The 18899-nt window shown below is 50.2% G+C and overlaps 1 protein-coding gene across 1 annotated transcript; it reads left to right on the top strand.

Annotated features, from left to right (window-relative positions):
* Window positions 1-1738: 1738 nt before the first annotated feature.
* Window positions 1739-5782, top strand: ADIG (adipogenin). The gene is made up of 2 exons (XM_068524820.1): window positions 1739-1865; window positions 5670-5782. The coding sequence occupies exons 1-2, from the start codon at window positions 1739-1741 to the stop codon at window positions 5780-5782; spliced, it is 240 nt and encodes a 79-aa protein (XP_068380921.1).
* The last annotated feature ends 13117 nt before the right edge of the window (window positions 5783-18899 follow it).

The raw sequence follows: 18899 nt of genomic DNA, 5'->3' as shown, positions 1-18899 counted from the left end.
CCAGGGCTGCGAGTTGCCTCCCCTGCAGGTGTGTGTCCACACCTGCTTGCCTCCTCACCACAGGACCTGCTGCTGGGTTCTGGTGGCCAGGGGGGCTTAGCCCTGGGCTGACTGCACGGTGGCCCTGTTTTGGGGTCTGGCAAGGATATGTGTGTTCGAGCCTTTCTCAGCTGCGCTGCTCAGCTCTTTCTGACCCCAGCCCCTTCAGAACCCAGTGCCAAGGGACTTCCCTGGTGGTCCAGTGGCTAAGACTCCGTGCTCCCAATGCATGGGCTCAGGTTCGATCCCTGGTCAGGGAAATGGATCCTGCATGCCCCAACAAAGAGTTCGCATGCTGCAACTAAAGATCCTGCGGGCCACATTTACGACTGGCACAGCCAAAAACGAACAAACAAACAACAGTGCCAAGAAATCACCCCAACCCAGACCACCCAGCTCTTGGTCTTGGCCCCTGGGCCCTGAGTGGCACAGCTTGCCAGGCTACCGTGTTTCATGGATGCACATTCTAATACCATCTGCCCTGACCCTCCTCTGCTGGGGACTCAGGTCATTCCACAGCTGGGCTAAGACTCCCTTTAAACACACTGGCCCTGCAAACCCCAGCTGTCCCCGCCCCCATTTTTACTGTGGCTGGACCCCTCTTACCCTTCTCCCTGGGCCAGAGTCTTCCTCTAAGGGGGTCCTTCCACTCCATGTCTCCCCTAGGTCTACCACCCACTTCCTACAGCTGCTCCCCCAGCCTGGAACGGGGTCTGCCTGACCTTCCAACCTATGCTCCACGAGATGCCGTGGTCTCAAAAGCAAGTCGACCTCAGACTGGTTGCCCATTGATGTGTGGAGTCCGCGCCTCACCCCCTGGAGGTTCTGATTCAGCAGAGCAGGGTGAGCATGCCAATTGGCATGTCTCATAAGTACCGTCCAGCCCCCTCCGCCCCTCTGCCGGCAGTGGCTGAGGCAGGTGGGCCAGCTGGAGAATACCACGCTTCTGCCTTCCTGCCCTCCACAAGCAGCAGCCGCTCTTCGTGTGGACTTCCCGCACCCACCAGGCTCCCAGCCTGGCCAGAGTCTCCCTCCAGCTTAGGGGCTCTCAGGCCCTGGGAGGTCCAGCGCCTCCTTCCTGTCGTGGGACCTGATGTGGAGATTTACTGACTACTCCATAATGAAGGAATGACAGAGGCGAGGGGGAGAGAGAAGCTCAGCATTTGGGGGTGTCTTGCCCACTTGGGAGATAAAGGAACAAGGTTAAAGTCTTAGAAGCTCTTCACTGAAAACCCTAATAAGGAGAGATGCAGAAGCTTCCAGATTAAGTAACAGTCATTTACTGAGGGCCTTGCTGGCTCCAGAAGGAATACGTGACCTCAGATATATGAACACCCACCTGGGGGCAATTTGTATCCCCTTTTCTAACTTTTAGCAGCTTGGTGAGGTAAGGATTATTTCCATTCTGCAAGAGGGTCGGGGAGGTGTCACGTGAACCCACAGCATCTTATGAGGATTCAAACCCAGGCCTGGAAGCCTGGGCTTTTGTTCTCAGTCAGATTGTCCCACTACCCCTGCTTCTGCCCACTCGTCCAAAACAGCTCTCTCTTCAGCTGCCTGAAGGACCTTGTGGTTTCCTTATTACGCCACCCGTTCAGTCACAATTGGGCTGAGAGCGGAGCGTGGCTCGGCCCGCCAGGTCCCCAGGGCATCCCTGCCAGCCCAGCCCAGGCCGGCCTGGCCTAGCCACACACACACCATGAAGTACCCTCTGGTGCCGCTGGTGAACGAGCTGACGTTTTCTTTCCTGGTGTTCTGGCTCTGTCTGCCCGTGGCTTTGCTGTTGTTCTTGCTGATCGTCTGGCTACACTTCTTACTCAGCCAAGGTGAGCTGCCCAGGTCGGGCCCTAATCCTGGAGGCTGGGCAGGACTTGGGATAGGGTGGGAGTCCCAAAACAACTGCCGAGAGAGGGTTGTCCTTCAGGCAGAGGGGTTTCCTGCTGGCTCCGAGTTGACAAGCAGTCACCTGCAAGAGAAAGCATTGACTTGGTAGTTTAGCGTTTCTTAACCTGGAGTCCCAGAGTGAATCCTGAGTTTGGAAAACAATATGTATGTGTGCACATCTGTCCCTTCAGGGCCACTGCTAGCATATAAGGTCTTTGGTACATATGAAATTATTGTGAATGTGATTGCGAATTTAGTTAAGATATTCTAGATAGAAGATAAAACAATTTATTACTTTTGCACTATAATATAAATATATTTGTGGTAAAATAAACTTGGAGCAGAAATGTACTTGGAATTGGTTATCGTGTATACAGAATTCATACTATTTCTGAAGAAGCAGTAGTCATGTACCACCGGTAATAGAAGCTATTATTATCAAAATGTGTATGTAAACTATATATATATATATATATATATATATATATATATATACACAGAATAATGGAACTATAATTTTTGTGTGAAATATGGTGTCAAATGTAAAATGTATGTTTCAGCATGGCAGTAAATGCTTTCTGTTTTTGTGACCAATCATTAATTTAGAAGGAATTGAATCTTTATAATAAATAAATAAACAAATAAATAAATACACACACAAAAAGGTGTCCCTTCAGGGCCACAGCTGGCACATAAGGTCTTTGGTACAAATCAGAAAGAGGTGGCCCCTCTGGGCAGATGAATTAGTAAAAGATGTCCCTTCCTGTGAATGCAGCCAGGGCACAAGGCTCAGTGAGCAGACCATGGGCTGGCTTTCAGCCCCTCTCGGCCCTCAGCCCTGTGCTTTTGCAGTCAACAACCAGTTCGATGGGTACAGCAGCCTTCAGCATTTAGCAGGTGCCCAGAGACCACTCACACAGTTTCCTGCCCAGACCACACATCAGGGAGGATCTGGGTTTCTGTGGGACACAGGATCACGGAAGCTGACCGACATCTGTCCTGAACTCAGCATGCCACCCAGAGGAGTGGGAGGCAGGGCGAAGCAGGCCTGAGAGAGGCTGGAAGCGGTGGGCCGGTGGGGACGGGGGACAGCCTGGCCACGTGGCAGGAATGACACTCTGCTCCTCAGGTGTCCCGTCTCCCCCGGCACTCTCGTCACCTAGGGCCCTCCTCCTGGGGACTGCTTGACCTCCCACCTCCTGCTCAGCAGCCCCATGACCTTTGACCACCTGGGCAGGGAGGGCACTGAGTGTGCTGCCAGCTCTGCTCAGATGGTGCTCAGACAAGCTGAGCAGTTCACCCCCAACTTGCCCCATGATCTCACATGTAGGGGCTGGCAATTGTGCAATTGTTAGGAGTTCCTGGCGAGAGCTTCCAGAAAATGTTTGTTTAAAGTGTGTTCTCCTTCTGTTCCCAGGGTGGACGGCAGCCCTCCCTGAGGGCCAGTGTTGGGTAGGAGGCAGAGCCCTTGCCTGCAGTGGCTATAAAATCCCGTTTCTCCAGAGTCTAGGGGATGTGGGCCGGGTTTCAGCTTTGCCCCTTAATCATTCATAGCAATAGCTTTTTTGAACACTGTGCTAGGCCTTGTGCTAAACACTTGGTGTACCTTATTTCATTTAATCCTCAGACTAACCCTGTGAAATAATCCTTATCGTACAAGTGAGGAAACTGAGGTTTGGAGAGAAGTTACCTGTCCAGGGCCACACCCTTAAGAGTGCCGACTGTCCAGTGTCTCACCTGGGCTCTGACACCTACCAGCTGTGTGACTTGGGGCAAATCCTCTCTGAGCCCCAGTTTTCTCACCTACAAAATGGAGATAATAACGGTCCCTACCCTTTGGGGCTGTGGAGAGATGCATGTCAGGGGCAGAGTACCTGTACACACACGGCACATAGCAGGTGCTTGGAAGCTGAGAAATAATTCAGGCAGTGTCGGTTTTATCAAGGTAGGAGGAAGTGTAGGCGTGGCTTTGGATGGCTTTTCCGGAAGGTGGGACACCTTCCCTGAGGTCCAAGGCACTAATCTCCTCCAGCAATTCGTTCTCCTTGGAGGCCCATCTCTAAGCCATCCACAACCTGCCCTGTCCGACCCCCCTCTCAGACTTTCTCCTGAGAGGCTGTTTACCCACCGACGTCTCACGCGGCGGTTTGAAACAGGTCCTTTTGTTGATTTTGCATTGAAGAGAAACTGTCCTTGAAGTGAGGCAAGCAGCCCTCCCTCAGGGTCCCCGTCTTCTTGGAAATCTCAGTATTACTGTGTTCTGTCTTTGTGCTGAGAATTGGCTCAAACCCAGGGTCTGGACCTGCCAGGGTTTGCGGGGCTGGGGCTCGGGACACCCTGGCCTGGGGTTTTCTATTCTGCCGTGGATCTCTTGATTGGAATCAGTCTGGCCTGGAATCCAGTATGAACAGCCGTCAAGAGGAGCTCTGATTCCCCTCTCCCCACCCCCACCAGGCCTGGCTCAGCAGGGCGGTTTCAGAGCCCAGAAGGCAGAAGGTTGAGCAGCAAGTGCCACGTGGCCCACGAGGATGTGAGGATGCCAATGAGCTTTTCCAAGTGGAGGCTGGAGCAAGTGGGGAGGAGGAGGGAGCTGCCTGGTGAGATGGGTGCAGAGGCAAGAAAAGATGGTTGGCAGCTGAGCCCTGGAGAAGCCGGCCAGGGAGGTCGATGCTGGTCCCCAGCCTGACATAGGAGGGGACGATGAAGCCTCCGAATTCCCTGCCTTTGGACAAGGGCCCCCATGGAACCGCACGGGACTGTGGAGCCAGGACCTGCTTTTGCGTCCAGCGCTGCCACCTCCCAGCGGCAGGAAAACCTACACGTGTTGTTAGATGGGTACCTGAGCTTGCTAACACGGCATATCTCGGGAAGGCAAGGTGAGAAAAGAGGGGGAAGGGGGAGATTATTATTTTTCTGAGTATACTCAAGTTGTTTCACTGGTTACAGAGAAGTAGAGGAGGTTGAAGACAGCCCCTCAGATTTCAGACCAAGAAAAGGCCGAGGGAGTTTCCTGGTGGTCTAGTGGTTAGGATTCGGTGCTTTCACCACCGGGTCCTGGGTTTGATCCCTGGTGGGGGGGGTTTGGGGTGGGGAAGGGGGCGTTCTTTTTTTTAAAAAAGGGATTCTACCATATACTTCTCTGCAACTTTCTTGTAATATACCATAGACATCCAGCAAGTTAAAAGATACAGATCTAATGCGAGTGTTTTAAAAGCCTCATGACATGCCACACGTGAGTGTGCCACACTTCATCACCCAGACCTCTCGTGTGGAAACACACACACGGTTTCCAGGGTGTTTTAGTGTGTGTGTGCGCGTGTGTGTGTTTCACCATAAAACAGTGCTGTACGGGAAACCATTGGACACATAATACTCAGACATTTGTTAATGAATGAACTGGTGGACGGATGGATGAACAGGTGGGTGGGTGGGCTTGTGTCTCCTCAGTGTCCCCTCCTGGACCATGCTCAATACAGGTAGGTCATTTGCTCACCCCTAGGGTCCTTCCTCTTCTAGAAGGTGGATGTGTCATGGGCCAACCTTCTTTCTTGGTCCCTGGTCACCATTCAAGGCCCTAAAGTCTTCCTGAGGTCTTGGGGCTGTCTCACCTGCCAGGATTCTGCCTTGGCACCCTGGCCTCAGATAAGGCTGCAGGGGATGCCCAGGCCCGGCAGGGGGCTCCTTTAGCATCGAAAATAGGAGCTAGGATGTGACCACCGAAGAGGTCTTGTCTTGTCCCTCCACAGATTCAGAGGAAAATGACTCAGATGTTTGCTTTGATTGGGAGCCCTGGAGCAAAGGCCCCGCCAAGTTTTGCCAGAAGACGCGCCATAGCCAAGAGGAGGAGAGGCCCTGCTAGTGAGCCTATTCTGCCAGGTGAGGCCCCTCTAAGAGGTGGGGGGCTGGAAACAGGAGCCTCAGGGCCTGCCCAAAGCCTAGGGCGGCTGCCATGTTGGAGCTCTGCTCCCTCTACCATGTTGGAAATCTTGCTGTCTCTGCCATGTCAGAGAACCTTCTGCCTTAACTGTGTGGGAGACCTGTTTTTGCCACGTTAGAGGACCAGTCACCTCTGCCGTGAAGAGTTTCTTTACAAAGGCCCCCCTACCCATTATCTCTAGGACCTCACCTCCCATCACCCTCCTTAGGGTCTTTGCACTGGCTGTTCCCTCTGCCTGAAACTCTTCTCCCCACACATGCCTCACCTCGAAGGGTTCTGCTCAGATGTCACTTTTTCAGTGACAACCACCCTCCTTAATACTATAATCTCTTCCCCACTCTGACTCTGCTCTATGTTTTCTTTTACCATAGCACTTATTACCCCTGACATGCTCGATAATTGATGTCTCCAAAGCAGCCATAGCAATGCCTGACACACAATGGAGGCTCCACAGATATTTGTAAAAGGAAGGAGAAAGACATGATAACAATAGTAATAGTAATAATAATGGCTGATATCCATTGAGTGTTTAATAGGTACCAGAGCCCGCGCCAAACATTCGCAAGCTCATTTACGGAAGTCCTACGGAGAAGATATTATTCTTATCTTCATTTTACAAATGGGAATTCAGAGCGTCAGTGCAGTTAAATAATGTGCCCAAGTATCAGAGCTCTACCCTCACTGAACAGCGAGGATACCTCATCCATCCCAACGGGATTAAATGCCATTTCTATGCCAGTGACTCCAAATGTATCTCACTCTAATCTCCCTTCTGAGCTCTATTATTTGTCCCCTCGATGCCTTTTCATGGCTAGAATGGGATTCTTAATTCCCTTTGCTACCCAACAAAGCAAAACACAGCACCCGATCTTCTGCCAGCTGGTCCCCATCTCCATGAACATCACTGCCGTTGGTTGATCTAGTTGCTTGAGCCACAAGCCCGGGAGTCAGCCGTCATGCCTTTCTTTTCCTCCCACCCACGTCCAGTCCATCAGCAAGTCCTAAATGCCATCTCTCATGCGTCCACTTCTCTCTGTCCCCAGGGCCACCATGGCCTGCCGTACCCCAAGGTCTGCCCGTACGTCTCACTCTTGGAGCCCCTGCCTGTCCGAGTGGAGAAAGGAGGTGGTGGCGAGAAGCAGGGACCCTCACTTAACCTCAGTCACACTGACCTTGTCAGGTCATGACCTTGACAGTTAAGAGCCCTTTCCCCAGAAAACACACGCTTGGACACGCACTCAAAGTTTTGTGCTCAGGGCCAGGTTCACAGGTTGTCACCTGTGCAGTCCCACAAGGTCACATGTTCAGAAGAGCCTCATGCTTTGTTTAATGTTCTGCTGTCGCTGTCTTGAAAGTCTTAATTTTTTTTTTTTTCTTTTGGCTGTGCCACGTGGTTTGTGGGATCTTAGTTCCATGACCAGGGATCGAACCCTGGCCCTCGGCAGTGAAAGCCCAGAGTCCTAACCACTGAACCACAAGGGAATTCCCTTGAAATTCTTAGTTTTTGAACAAGGGGACCCACATTGTTCATTTTTTTAATGAGCCCCACAAATCACATAGCCCGTCCTGTTTGCGTACAATTAATGGGGTAAGAAAAGGAGATATTCGGACGCTGATATAGAGCCCTTCCTGCCCCATAGTGGGTCTGTCTCCCTCTTACTCTTTCATCTCATTGTCACCCTAGGTCCAATGTTCCACTGCTTCCCAGCCTGGTTTTCCCAGAGTCAGCGGGGCTGCGGCAGCGGCCGAGGTGGATGGGAGACTCGCTGGGGAGGGGAGAGGACTTTGGCGAGTGAGGTGCTCCCCAGGGACCCCCGACTCCTCTCCTCCACTGATGGACACACGAACGCCTCCAGAGACCCGGCTCTTCTCCGTTACAGACCACCTCCCAGTCCCCCCAGGGAGGAGCCTGAGCCTGTGAAGACAGTATAAGCCGGCCCTTGGGGAGAAGCTGCCGACTGAACTCAGAGGCCTGTGAGGACAGGCCCCTGAGAAACCTGCTGGGCCTGACCAAGTCCACTCTTCTGACAAGCTGTGCAGCCCGGGCCCAGCCCTGGCACCACCTTGAGCCATCCTGACCTTTGGGAATCTCTTTCCCACCTGTTCAAAGGGCTGGGGATCTTGCTCTGAACTTCTGTTCTCTAATTTCAAACTCACTGTATGTGAAATCAAGCTCAAAATCACTCATCCTTTTTTTTTTTTTTTTTTTTTTTTTGCATGCCACGCAACTTGCAGGATCTTAGTTCCCTGACCAGGGATCGAACCCCGGGTCCCCGGCAGTGAAAGTGCCAAGTCCTAACCACTGGACCACCAGGGAATTCCCTCAAACTCACTCCTTGATTAGTCTTCAGGTTGATTTTAATAACAAATGTTCATTTTATAACTATGTACATTGTCTACCATTTGCCTAGTTACAATAGGAAGAGCTCACCTTTAGTGGGTGCTTACTGTGTGCCAGGTGCTTCACTATGCATTTTTTATACACATGATTTTTTTTCTTTTTCTTTTTTTGCCGCGTTGGGTCTTCGTTGCTCCGCACGGGCTTTCTCTAGTTGCGGCGAGCGCGGGCTACACTTCGTTGCGGTGCACGGGCTTCTCATTGCAGTGGCTTCTCTTGTTGTGGAGCACGGGCTCTAGGTGCGTGGGCTTCAGTAGTTGTGACTCGCGGGCTCTAGAGCGCAGGCTCGGTAGTTGTGGCATACGGGCTTAGTTGCTCCGCAGCATGTGGGATCTTCCCAGACCAGGGCTCGAACCCATGTCCCCTGCATTGGCAGGCTGATTCTTAACCACTGTGCCACCAGGGAAGTCCCACGTGATGGTTTTTAACCCTCACAAGCATTCTGTGAGGTAGGGTCTTTGGTTATTCCTGGTTTACAGATGGGGAAACTGGGGCACAGAGTGGTCAAGCAACTTGCTCAGCGTCACACCGGTCGGGTTGGGATTTGAACCTGGACCCTGACTCTAGCGCCTGGTCCCCGATCCACTGTGCCAGTTCTTCTCCAGGTTGGGGTGTTGGAGGAGAATATGGAGGAGACACAATGTTCTGACCTTTCAAGAAACCCCCTGTCCTTGTAACCCCGCTACGGGAAAGCAGCAGGGTTGATGGGCTGGAGAAGGGGACAGGCCCTCTCAGGGATCACCTGGGTGTCATCTTTGTGTCCCCTCTTTCTCTCTCACCCCACATCCCACCAGCCACCATAAGACTTCTAAACAAAGGCAAGAGAATGAGTCTGAATTATTAGCACCTGAATTATTAGCTGGTCTCCTGGACTTTGTTCTCTCTGGCTCTGCTTTTTTCTGCCCTATTAGAACAATCCATCCAAAACACAAATCGGAACATGTCTCTCCCCACCACCCCTATCTTTCTCCCTCTCTCTCTGTGTGTGTGTGTGTGTGTCTCTCTCTGTCTGTCTCTGTGTGTGTATGTGTGTGTGTGTGTGTGTCTCTCTCACACACACACACACACACACACACACACACACACACACGCCCCTTTCTCCACACATGCTTTGTCACGAGCTTCTGTCAGTGCTGTGCTTTCTGGAGGGTTTCCTGGCATCGAATAAACACTTTTAATAACAAACCTCCCCTTTGGCTGAAGCTTCCCCCCCCACCCCACCCCCGCCCCCGGCTTTGTCTGACATTTTCTCCAACTGCCCTGCTCCCTGGAGTGCCACGTACCGTTTAGTGCCACTGCCCCTTTGCTGTCTGTAGGGGGCTGCTGGGGCATCGTTCGGCTTCCTGCCGACCCAGAAAAGCCACCAAGCCCCACCCCGTCCGCCACCCGCCCCCAGCCATTCTGGAGGAGCTTCCTGGGGCGGGCGCAGCCTGGCTCTGCGGGAAGAACGTCCGCTTGTGCTCCCGGGAGCGGGAGGGAGCGGGAGCGGGGGCGCCTGCAGCAGAAGGCGGGGCAGACAGCTCCCTGGGGCCCCTGGAAGGCTAGCAGCTCCGGAGGATTGTTGGCTGTGTGTGTACGGGTTGTCTGTGGAAAGATGCCCTCCCTGCTTGGGTGGGAGGCTGAGACCCCAGGCCTCTGAGGGGATGGATTGAGGCCCCCTTTCTGGCATTTTGTCTGGTAAGGCAGGAGGGGTGTGTGTGTGTATGTGTGTGTGTGTGTGTGTGTGTGTGTGTCCTTCTCCCTGCTGCCCAGATGGCCCTGGTGGCCCTGGCTTCACCGTGTCCCCAGATCCCACGGGCCCTCATCGCCAGGCGGCTGGGGCGCTGTGCCTGGCGCTGGGCAGGCCTGGGCTGCAGGTACAGGAATCCCAGGAGAGGAGACGGAAGGTTTGGGCCACTGGCGTCTCAGGGCCAAGCCCGAGGGGCGAGGGGACCAAGTTGAGGACCCATATGTGCTGGGGGCGTGCTTCTTCTCACTTCATCCTCACCACACACTTGTGAAGCAAGAATTCCCCTCTCATCCTACAGATGAGGAAACAGACGCTCTGGGAGGTCAAGTAAATGGCCCACGGTTACCGCCAAGGGGTGGAGTGCGTTTCATTTTTTTGTGTTTTTTTTGACTGCATGTTGAATCCATGCCCGCTGCAATGGAAGCACGGTGTCTTAACCACCGGACCACTAGGGAATTGCCCAGATCAGAGTTTTTAAAACGTCCTTTCTCCTCGACTGCGATTACAGCATATTACAAACAATGTGATTCTGACAGAAATTCAAACAGTACAGAAGTATATGCGCCTATTTCCCAGAACCTACTACTGTTAAGGTTTAGACATATACCTTGGGAGAATGTTGTGACATATATAAAGCTGTACCTATATAATTCTATGCAAATACGATCATGGTAGTGGTTGTGCCTTTACGCTTCCTTTCAACCCTTAATTGATGTTATGGACATCTTTACATGTCAGTAACATAACGATCTAACTCATTCATTTTAATGGTCTCCCAGAATCCACTTTTATGGGTATCCTTTCGTTAATTAGTTCCTGGCTAATTTAGACATATAGATTGGCTCCAATTTTTAACCATTCTAAGCAACCATTCTAACCATGTTCATTCTAATGAACATCTTTGGGGATTTGTGTGGGTAAAACTCATTCCTAGAAGGGTAATTGTAGGTTTTAAAGGAACAGTTAGAATCTTGATAGTTCCTGCCCAATTGCCCTCCAAAAAATGCTGTAGCTCAGAACATGCCTGCATCAAGGGAGCCCCGTTGCTTTCCTCATTTCCACCTGAGGACCAGATTGCTGCCCCCAACCAGAGTTTCTAATTCAATAATTCTCGGGCAAAGACTGAGAATTGGCAGAGTAGATTCGCATATCCAAGTTTTCAAGCATCCAGTTTTAAATTTAAATTAGTTAAGATTAAATAAAAATTCATTTTCTCAGTCATACCAACCACATTTCAAGGGCTCAGTAGTCACACGTGGTTAGTGGCTACTGCACTGGCCAACACAGCATAGAAAATAGCCTGATTAAGTGACTCAGGCAGGGACAGGCTAGTGTCTATGACCTTGGTCAAAGGAAGGATCAGGGCAAGCCCCAACCCCCTGGGGAACTTCCAGAACCTCTCTGGCAAGCCCTGCAGGGAAGCCCATTGAAGGGGCAGCCACTGCTCAGCTTTAGCAAATTGTCGTCCTTCAGGGGTGGGGCCCCAGGATTATCCTCTCTTTTGATTTTTTTTGGAGAGAATTGGAGCTAGAGGATTTTTAAATGAGACACCTCCCTATGTTCAAACGAGGGCAAGCTATATTAAATGTGTTAACATCCAGTGGGGGTAGTAGCCACTCTGCTACTTCGAATGGAGATTGTTCGATCCTGATCTTCTGCTTGGGAACATTTGTCATCTCAGAGGTCACAGGCAGTACCGTAATCTCCCCCAGCCATCTCAAAAATGCAGGTGGCTCCTCCCAGAAGTGCTATGTGAGAATTTTGATGCAATCCATCCGTTTCACCCGACTCTTGAAAACTTCTGTGCAATTCTCTGAACCCAAGTGGCATAATGATGCTTCCAGCACTGCTCCCCAGCCTTGGCTGCACAATGGAATCAAGTGGGCAGCTTCAAATAATACAGGTGCCCATGTCCCATTTCCAGTGGCTTTGGTGCAATTGGTCTGGAGTGTTGCCTGGGCATTGGGACTTTGAAAGCCCGCCTGGGTGATTCCAGTGCACAGTCAGGGTTGAGAACCGCTGGTCTGTGGGTCTGGTCTCCACACCTAGAATGCGGCTTCTTGGCCCGGCAGGTCTCCTGTTTCTCTGGCTCTCACCTGCCTTGACCAGCTGAAGGGAACACCCACAGCTGTGCCTTTCTCTGTCTCCTGGCCCAGCCTCAGATCGGATTCAAGAAGCTAAATTATATTGATTCTATTTCAAGATGTTTTCATTCTTGTCTTCTATAACATAAAATAGTCATGTTTGAAAATTTTACAACCCAGACATCAACTCTAGAAGAATTACTTCGTGGAAGAAAGGTGGAGAGAATCACTGGACAATTCAAAGAATGAGCACACTGCTTGGAATAAACCTTCTTGTCTTAAGGGGAAAGTTGTTGCCTTATAGGGGTTTTAGGGGCTCAGTTAAGATGATACTCAAAATGTTAACTGAGGATTTGCCTTTTATAAGATCTCATTCCTGTCTGGCCCCCACACGGTCCCCACAGGGATTGCTTCATAGATGGCAGTGTTGCTGTGTACTGTTGTTCAGGTTGTGTACTGCATAAAGATGTTCCATCCAAAGGGGCACCATCCACATCATAGTCATATACTAAGTTATGTGAGAGTACCTGTGTGGGCATGGAGAATCCAGACTTCCTGGAAAGTCCTAAAGCAGCAGAGGAGAGATCCTCCTTCATAAGCTCCTATTGGCACACATGACCACATACACGTTCATGGGAGAGTATGGACCTACACATTCCCTGGCACACGCATGTGCACTTGGCTACGCCCTGCCCTGAGACTGACTTTTCAACCTCTGCTCTCAGAGGCTTGATTCTCACCCTTCACATGACTCAGAACCTGATGTGTAATTTCATCTGGGGGTTGGGGATAGGGTGGGACATGGTGTGGGTGTGTGTCATCTAGCATCTAGGAATGTGTGTGAGTGGGAGAGAGTGGGTCCTCTGCTCCTCTGGGCAAGCTGTTAGGGTTGTTCCATAATACACTGTATGTGTCAGCTATGACAGTGTAACAAATGATCCCAAACTCACCAGCAACCATTTATTAAAGCAACACTTATTCACGCCATGTGTTGATGGTCGGCTGAGGGTTGGCTGATCTGGCCCTAGGCTCGAGCTGTGAGTGCTCACTGGGCTCTGGCCTGTGCCACATGAGTTCATTCTGGGACCCAGGCTGCAGCCATCCAGGGATAGCACTTCCCATGGTGATGGGAGGTGCAAGAGGGCCAGCCCCACCACACAGCCTCAAGTCTGCTACCATTCCACTGACCAAGGCACATCACGCACCCAAAGCTCAAGTCAGTGGATGGGTCAAGGGGACAGTAGCCCCTGCCTCTGTTGCAGGAATGACCGATGCCTTAAGTAGAGGGAAGGGTAATGAATTGATAACAATAATTTGGTTTATCCGGTATTAACTTAAATGACAGAGGGACAACATAAGCTGCACACCTAGGACTCTGTTGGGAGAACTTTTCAAACACTGTAAAATATGTTTAGTGGCATAAAACAACAAATATGTGATTCTGTTCATGGATTCTGTGGGTCAGGATTGGGGCAGGGCAAGTGGGGATGGCTGGTCTCAGCTCCATGATTTCCGGGGCCTTGGCTGGGAAGATTGACCAGCTGCAGGTGACTTCACAGCTGGGGACTGGAAACATCTAGAAGCTTCTCTACTCATATGTCAGAAACCTAGACCAAAATGACTCAAAGGCATGGTTTGGCTGGCTCTGTTACCCAGAGTGCTTAGGGGTGACCTCGTACCTTACCTGGGCTTCTCAGCATTGCCACCGAGAAGGAGCAAGCAGAGGGAGAGAGCCAGGTAGGGGCTTTTATGACCCGACTCAGAAGTCACAGAGCTTGACTTCTGCTGTGTTCTGTCGGTTGCAGCGGTTGCAAGTCTGCCAGTTTCAAAGGCAGCAGACGTAGACTCCACCTCTCCATAGGCAGGGTGTCAAAGAACTCGGGGACCGTATACTATATACACTACACCTACTAATTGCCAGCAGTGTTCTAGGCACTGGGGAGACAGCAGTGACTAGAGAAGACAATCCATCGATATTTCCAGGAAGAATGAATGAGTGTTATCCAAAATCAAAATAGCAGAGACCTAATCCAGGTAAGGGATCTGAGAAGGTCTTTTTGAGAAAGTGACTTTCAGGCATGGACCTGAGGAAGAACTGACAGATGAGGGAAGGCCACTCCAGGCAGAGGGAGGAAGAGAGGACGGGGGATGAGGTTGGAAAGGGAGTCAGGCCAGACCCAAGCCATCTTAAGGTATCTGGATTTTATCCTCAGGGTACTCTCAAGCAGGAGACTGATAAGTCAGCTTCGAGAGCTTGGGAGATCTTTCTGAACCAGATAAGGGTACCTAGAAGCCATGTAGGAAGACTGTGATGAGGCTGTGGTCCAGGCAAGAGGGGAGGGTAGCCTGAACCAAGATGGCGGCTGTGGGAATGGGGGGAAGTGGGTGGATGCAAGAGATGTATGAAGGGCCGAATCAATTAGTGGTTAATTGAATGTGGGGAATTACAAGAAAGCATTTTTCAGGAGTGACCCTCAGCGCGCTTGAAGGTAACACCTGGCGAGACCAGGAATTCAGAAGGGGAATCAGAGTTTATGGTGGGGAAAGAATGGGTTCAGATCACTTCCTTCATACCTAAGGGCTTCCTGAAACCACAGCGCATACCAGTTGAGAGCACTGGAGCTGGGGCTTGCAACGTGGGTTCGAATCCTGGCTCTGCTGCTTGCCAGCTGGGTATGTACGAGTGGGCCATCTACTCCTGGGTCTGTTTCCTCATCTGTAAACTGGGGACAATAGCACCCACCCGTGAATATTAAACTGATGCCTGTGCGTGTCTGGTGCTGGGCATGTAGTAAGTGCTCAGGAAACACTGGAAACAAAATGACAACAGGAGACAGTTATTCATGCTCTACACGGAGGATCTGTGCACTTTTCTGCATATACTGTACATCAGTAAAACACTGAAAATAAAACAAACAAAAAAATCGGCTGTTAGTGATGTTCAGAACATATTTTGTGGATGTGCTGAGTGCCCTTGTTCTCCGGTGAAACGGGGGACTCACTGCAGCACTGCGTCACGTGACCTTGGGACAGTGACGCCATTGGAACTGTTAGGGTTTTTTTTCATTTCTGTCCCTTCCTGCGTCCCATCTGACCTCCTCAAAAAGTTCACCCAAAGAAATGATCACTCCCCTCTCCCTGCTTAGCTGTCAAAACGGGGACAAAGGTAACGACTTTTGTTTTGGTTTAGTCACCGCAGTTTTCAAATTGTCACAAAAGCACCCAGAGACCGGTAATTTCCAAGCAAATCACAAAGCAACTAAAGAAATCGTGCTGTGCACCAGCAGGGGTTTCCAAACGGACACAGGAGGTTCCCGGACTGGCAGTTTTCTCGAAAAGCATAAATCAAGCTAAACGGCCAATTTTATAATTAACTGGGAATCAGTCTCCAGTTAAGCTTCTGCTTGGTGAAATTGGCCAAGAGGTTGCCCAGGGAGAGCTGGTGCTCTGCCTCTTCCTTCGGGCAATGGCAGACCTGAGATTGCTTTGCTTTACCACTTTCAAGGATGTTTCAGGATGGGAGGGTGGAGCTCAGTGTGTAGACAGGACACCTGGGGGAAAGGCACAAGCCAGGGCCTGTGGGTAAGGTGCTGGCGGGACAGGCCACGTGCAAAATGAGCATGGGGGCCTTTGTTCAAAAATTATTAAGAATTTCAAGATGGTGATAGCAGAGCACTAAACCCAGCATGGGCTCCTCCTAAGCCTGGGATCCTGTGGGACTACCCAAGTCACACACCTGTGATGCTGGTCCTAGGTACTGGATCACACCTCCAGAAGTTGGGGGGACATCCATGGGTGAGGTGTCAGGCTGAGGGCAAAATACAGCCTCAGAGACTCCAGGGCACAGGACCCCACGAGGCAGAGGCCAGGTAGACAGCAGGAGCAAAATTGGCCCCCTGTTCCAGGCTATAACAACTACGACAACAACAAACAGAGAAAAATCCAATAGAACAATTCCGGGGGAGAGGCAATTTGGCAGGAAGTGTCCAAATGTTATACAAACCCTTTGATTCCGCAATTCTACTTTCAACTCTCTTCCACTGTCACCTCTGCGCAAAGGTACAAGGTAATAAATATGAGGATGCTTTTTACTCATGATCTGGACCCAATGGAAGCAATCCAAGCATCTGTCAAAAGGGCATGGATTAAAAAACCAAGCTACCTCCCCAGGTAAGGCTATTTCAAATAAAATGCACTCTGCGGGTGAACTTCTTATGATTTGACTGCTCAAGATATTATCTAAGGCCCCGCTTCTAAAATTTCTTTTTATTGCTGTGCGTGGTATCCACTTTGTTCCAAGCCCGGATCCCCGCTGGGTGACTGCCAGCACCTGGAGGCGGCTTATTTTCCGCACATGTCTTCAGCAAGTTGTCTACATCTCAGAATTCCCAACGGAAGTCCTGAGCTTTATCTTCTTGAAACAATTCCTGTGGCTGGAGGAATGCACGCAATGGTTCTTTTCTTTTCTGTTTTTGTTTTTTTTTTAAACAATAGCTTTATTGAACTATAATTCACATATCATATAATTCACCCATTATAAAGTACACAATCCAACCGTCTTCAGTCTATTCCTAGAGTTGTGTAACCCTCATCACAATCGATCTTAGAACATTTTCATCCCCTTAAAAAAACGCTGTACCTATCGGCAGGCACTCACACAACAGTTCTTAATTCAAGCTTACCTGGACCTGCGTCTGTGACTAGGCTTGGGGGGGGGGGGGTCACAGCTGCTATCACGGGGGATGCGTGGAAAGGATGCTGGGAGGCAGTCACAAGGCCCACCACATCTGTGCTCCACTCACTCGTGACGTTGTGATGTCCCTTTGTCCTCGTCTGGCCCCGAGATGCTGACGGCCTCCTGCGATATGCCTTCCTTACCTCGCCAAGCTCTTGTTGTAAGACTGCCTTTAGTGCAGTAAGAGTGGGCCAGATCTCATGTAAAAGGGATACGGTGGCCAGGATTGGGGAAACCCAGCCCTGGCTGGGGGAACAAATTATGCAAAGACACAGAGGTCTAAGAGAAACTGGAGAACTTGCCAACTCATAACTGGAAAGCAACGTTCACGTGGGGAAATGGCAAATGATGAGGCCCACGTGTTTCTGTCAATCTCACATTTCTAGCTGTTCTTGTTTATTTTTCTTGCTGTGCTATGAAGCGCATAAAGGTTCCTCACGGTCATAGGTTCTTTGTGGATTTACTCTTTTTCCCTCTTTAGAATGCTTCTCGATCTGAAAGTGCTATTGATATCTCGTCCGTTGTGTTAACATTTACCCAATATTTGGCCCATCTTTTTTACTTTTAACTTTTGTTCTTTTACATTACGTGTGTTTTCCCCAGCTTTATTGAGATATAATTGACATATAACATTGTGTAAGTTTAAGGTATTCCATGTGATGATTTGATACACATACATTTTGTGAGATGATTACCACAAAAGGTTATTAAGATCTTTATCACCTCACAGAATTAGCACTTGTGTGTGGTGAGAACATTTAAGATCTACTCTGTTAGCAATGTGTAAGTATTTTAACTGTAGTCGCCATGCTAATCATTGGATCCCCAGAACTTACACGTTGTACAACTAGGAGTTACCCTTTGACCAGCATCTCCCCATTGCCCCCACCAACCCCTAGCAACCACCGTTCCACTCTCTGTTTCTATGAGTTCTGTTTCTGTGAGCTGTTTTAGATTCCATCATACAGTATTTGGCTTTGTCTGAATTATTTCACTTAGCATAATACCCTCAAGGTCCACCCATGTTGTCACAAATGGCAGGATTTCCTCTTTTTTATGGTTGAATAATATTCCTGTGTGTATGAACACAAACCAAAGTCTCCCCTGTGGAGCGAACATTCCAGTGGAATTCTCAGACCTAGGCTCAAATTCCCAAATGTGTCTTCATCTCTTTCAGAATAATAGACAACTGTAGGTTCCCATTACGTATTATGCATAACAAAGCACCCCAAATTTAGCAACTTAGCAGTGTAAAGCAACTATTATTATTATATCTCACTGTTATGGGGGTTGACAGGGCTCAGCTAGGCAGTTCTCACTCCAGGACCCTCATGCAGTTAGTCAGATGGTGGCTGAGGCTGGAGTCGCCTCAAAGGACTTCTCACTCTTGTGTCTGGTGGGGGATGTGACCATCAGCTGGGCCTCACCTGGAACCATCGCCTGGAAAGCCTACTCTAGGCCTCTGTGTGTGGCCTGAGTTTCCTCACAGCGTGGTGACTGGGTTCTAAGAACAAGAGTTTGGGGGAGGGGGCGGGCAGGGGAGAAAGAGAGAACCAGACAGAAGCTGTCTTGCCGTGTATGACCCAGCTTTGGAAGAAAGACAGCATCACTCTACCACAACCTATTTCCCTACATCCAGCCCATATTCGAGGGGAGGGGAATTAGACCCCCATCTCTTAATGGGGTGAAAGTCAAAGAATCTGGGGACATGTAAAACCACCACATCACAGCTTACCAGGCTTTGCAGAATTGGCCCTGTGCCCCGCTCTGCCTCCTCTCCTCCCACCCCCCCTCCTCATCTCCCCACTTCTGCCACTCAGGCCTCCTTTTTGTTCCTGGACCATGAAGTAGTTCCTGGACCACTCCTGCCTCAGGGCCTTTGTCCTCACTGCTGCTGCTACTTGGAATGCTCTTCCCCTGGGGATCTGCCTGGCGTCTTCTCTCCAACCAGAACTGGGCTCAAACGTCACCTCCTTGGAAAGCTGTCACCAACAGCACCCCTGCCCTGTCACTCACTAGCCCCTTGACCTGCTTTATTTATTGTTAGAGCATTTATCACCACCTGACATCACATAGTGCATTTATTTGTGCAT

This window comes from Eschrichtius robustus, chromosome 16 (assembly GCF_028021215.1).
Source record: "Eschrichtius robustus isolate mEscRob2 chromosome 16, mEscRob2.pri, whole genome shotgun sequence".
NCBI lineage: Eukaryota > Metazoa > Chordata > Mammalia > Artiodactyla > Eschrichtiidae > Eschrichtius > Eschrichtius robustus.
The sequence above is the reverse complement of the archived record's forward strand: the minus strand, read 5'-3'. Positions and strand labels throughout refer to the sequence as shown.

Coding starts and splice junctions, on each gene's coding strand:
- ADIG (XM_068524820.1), top strand. CDS start 1,739: ATGAAGTACCCTCTGGTGCCGCTGGTGAACGAGCTGACGTTTTCTTTC. Junction 1,866..5,669: donor ACACTTCTTACTCAGCCAAG/GTGAGCTGCCCA, acceptor GTCCCTCCACAG/ATTCAGAGGAAAATGACTCA.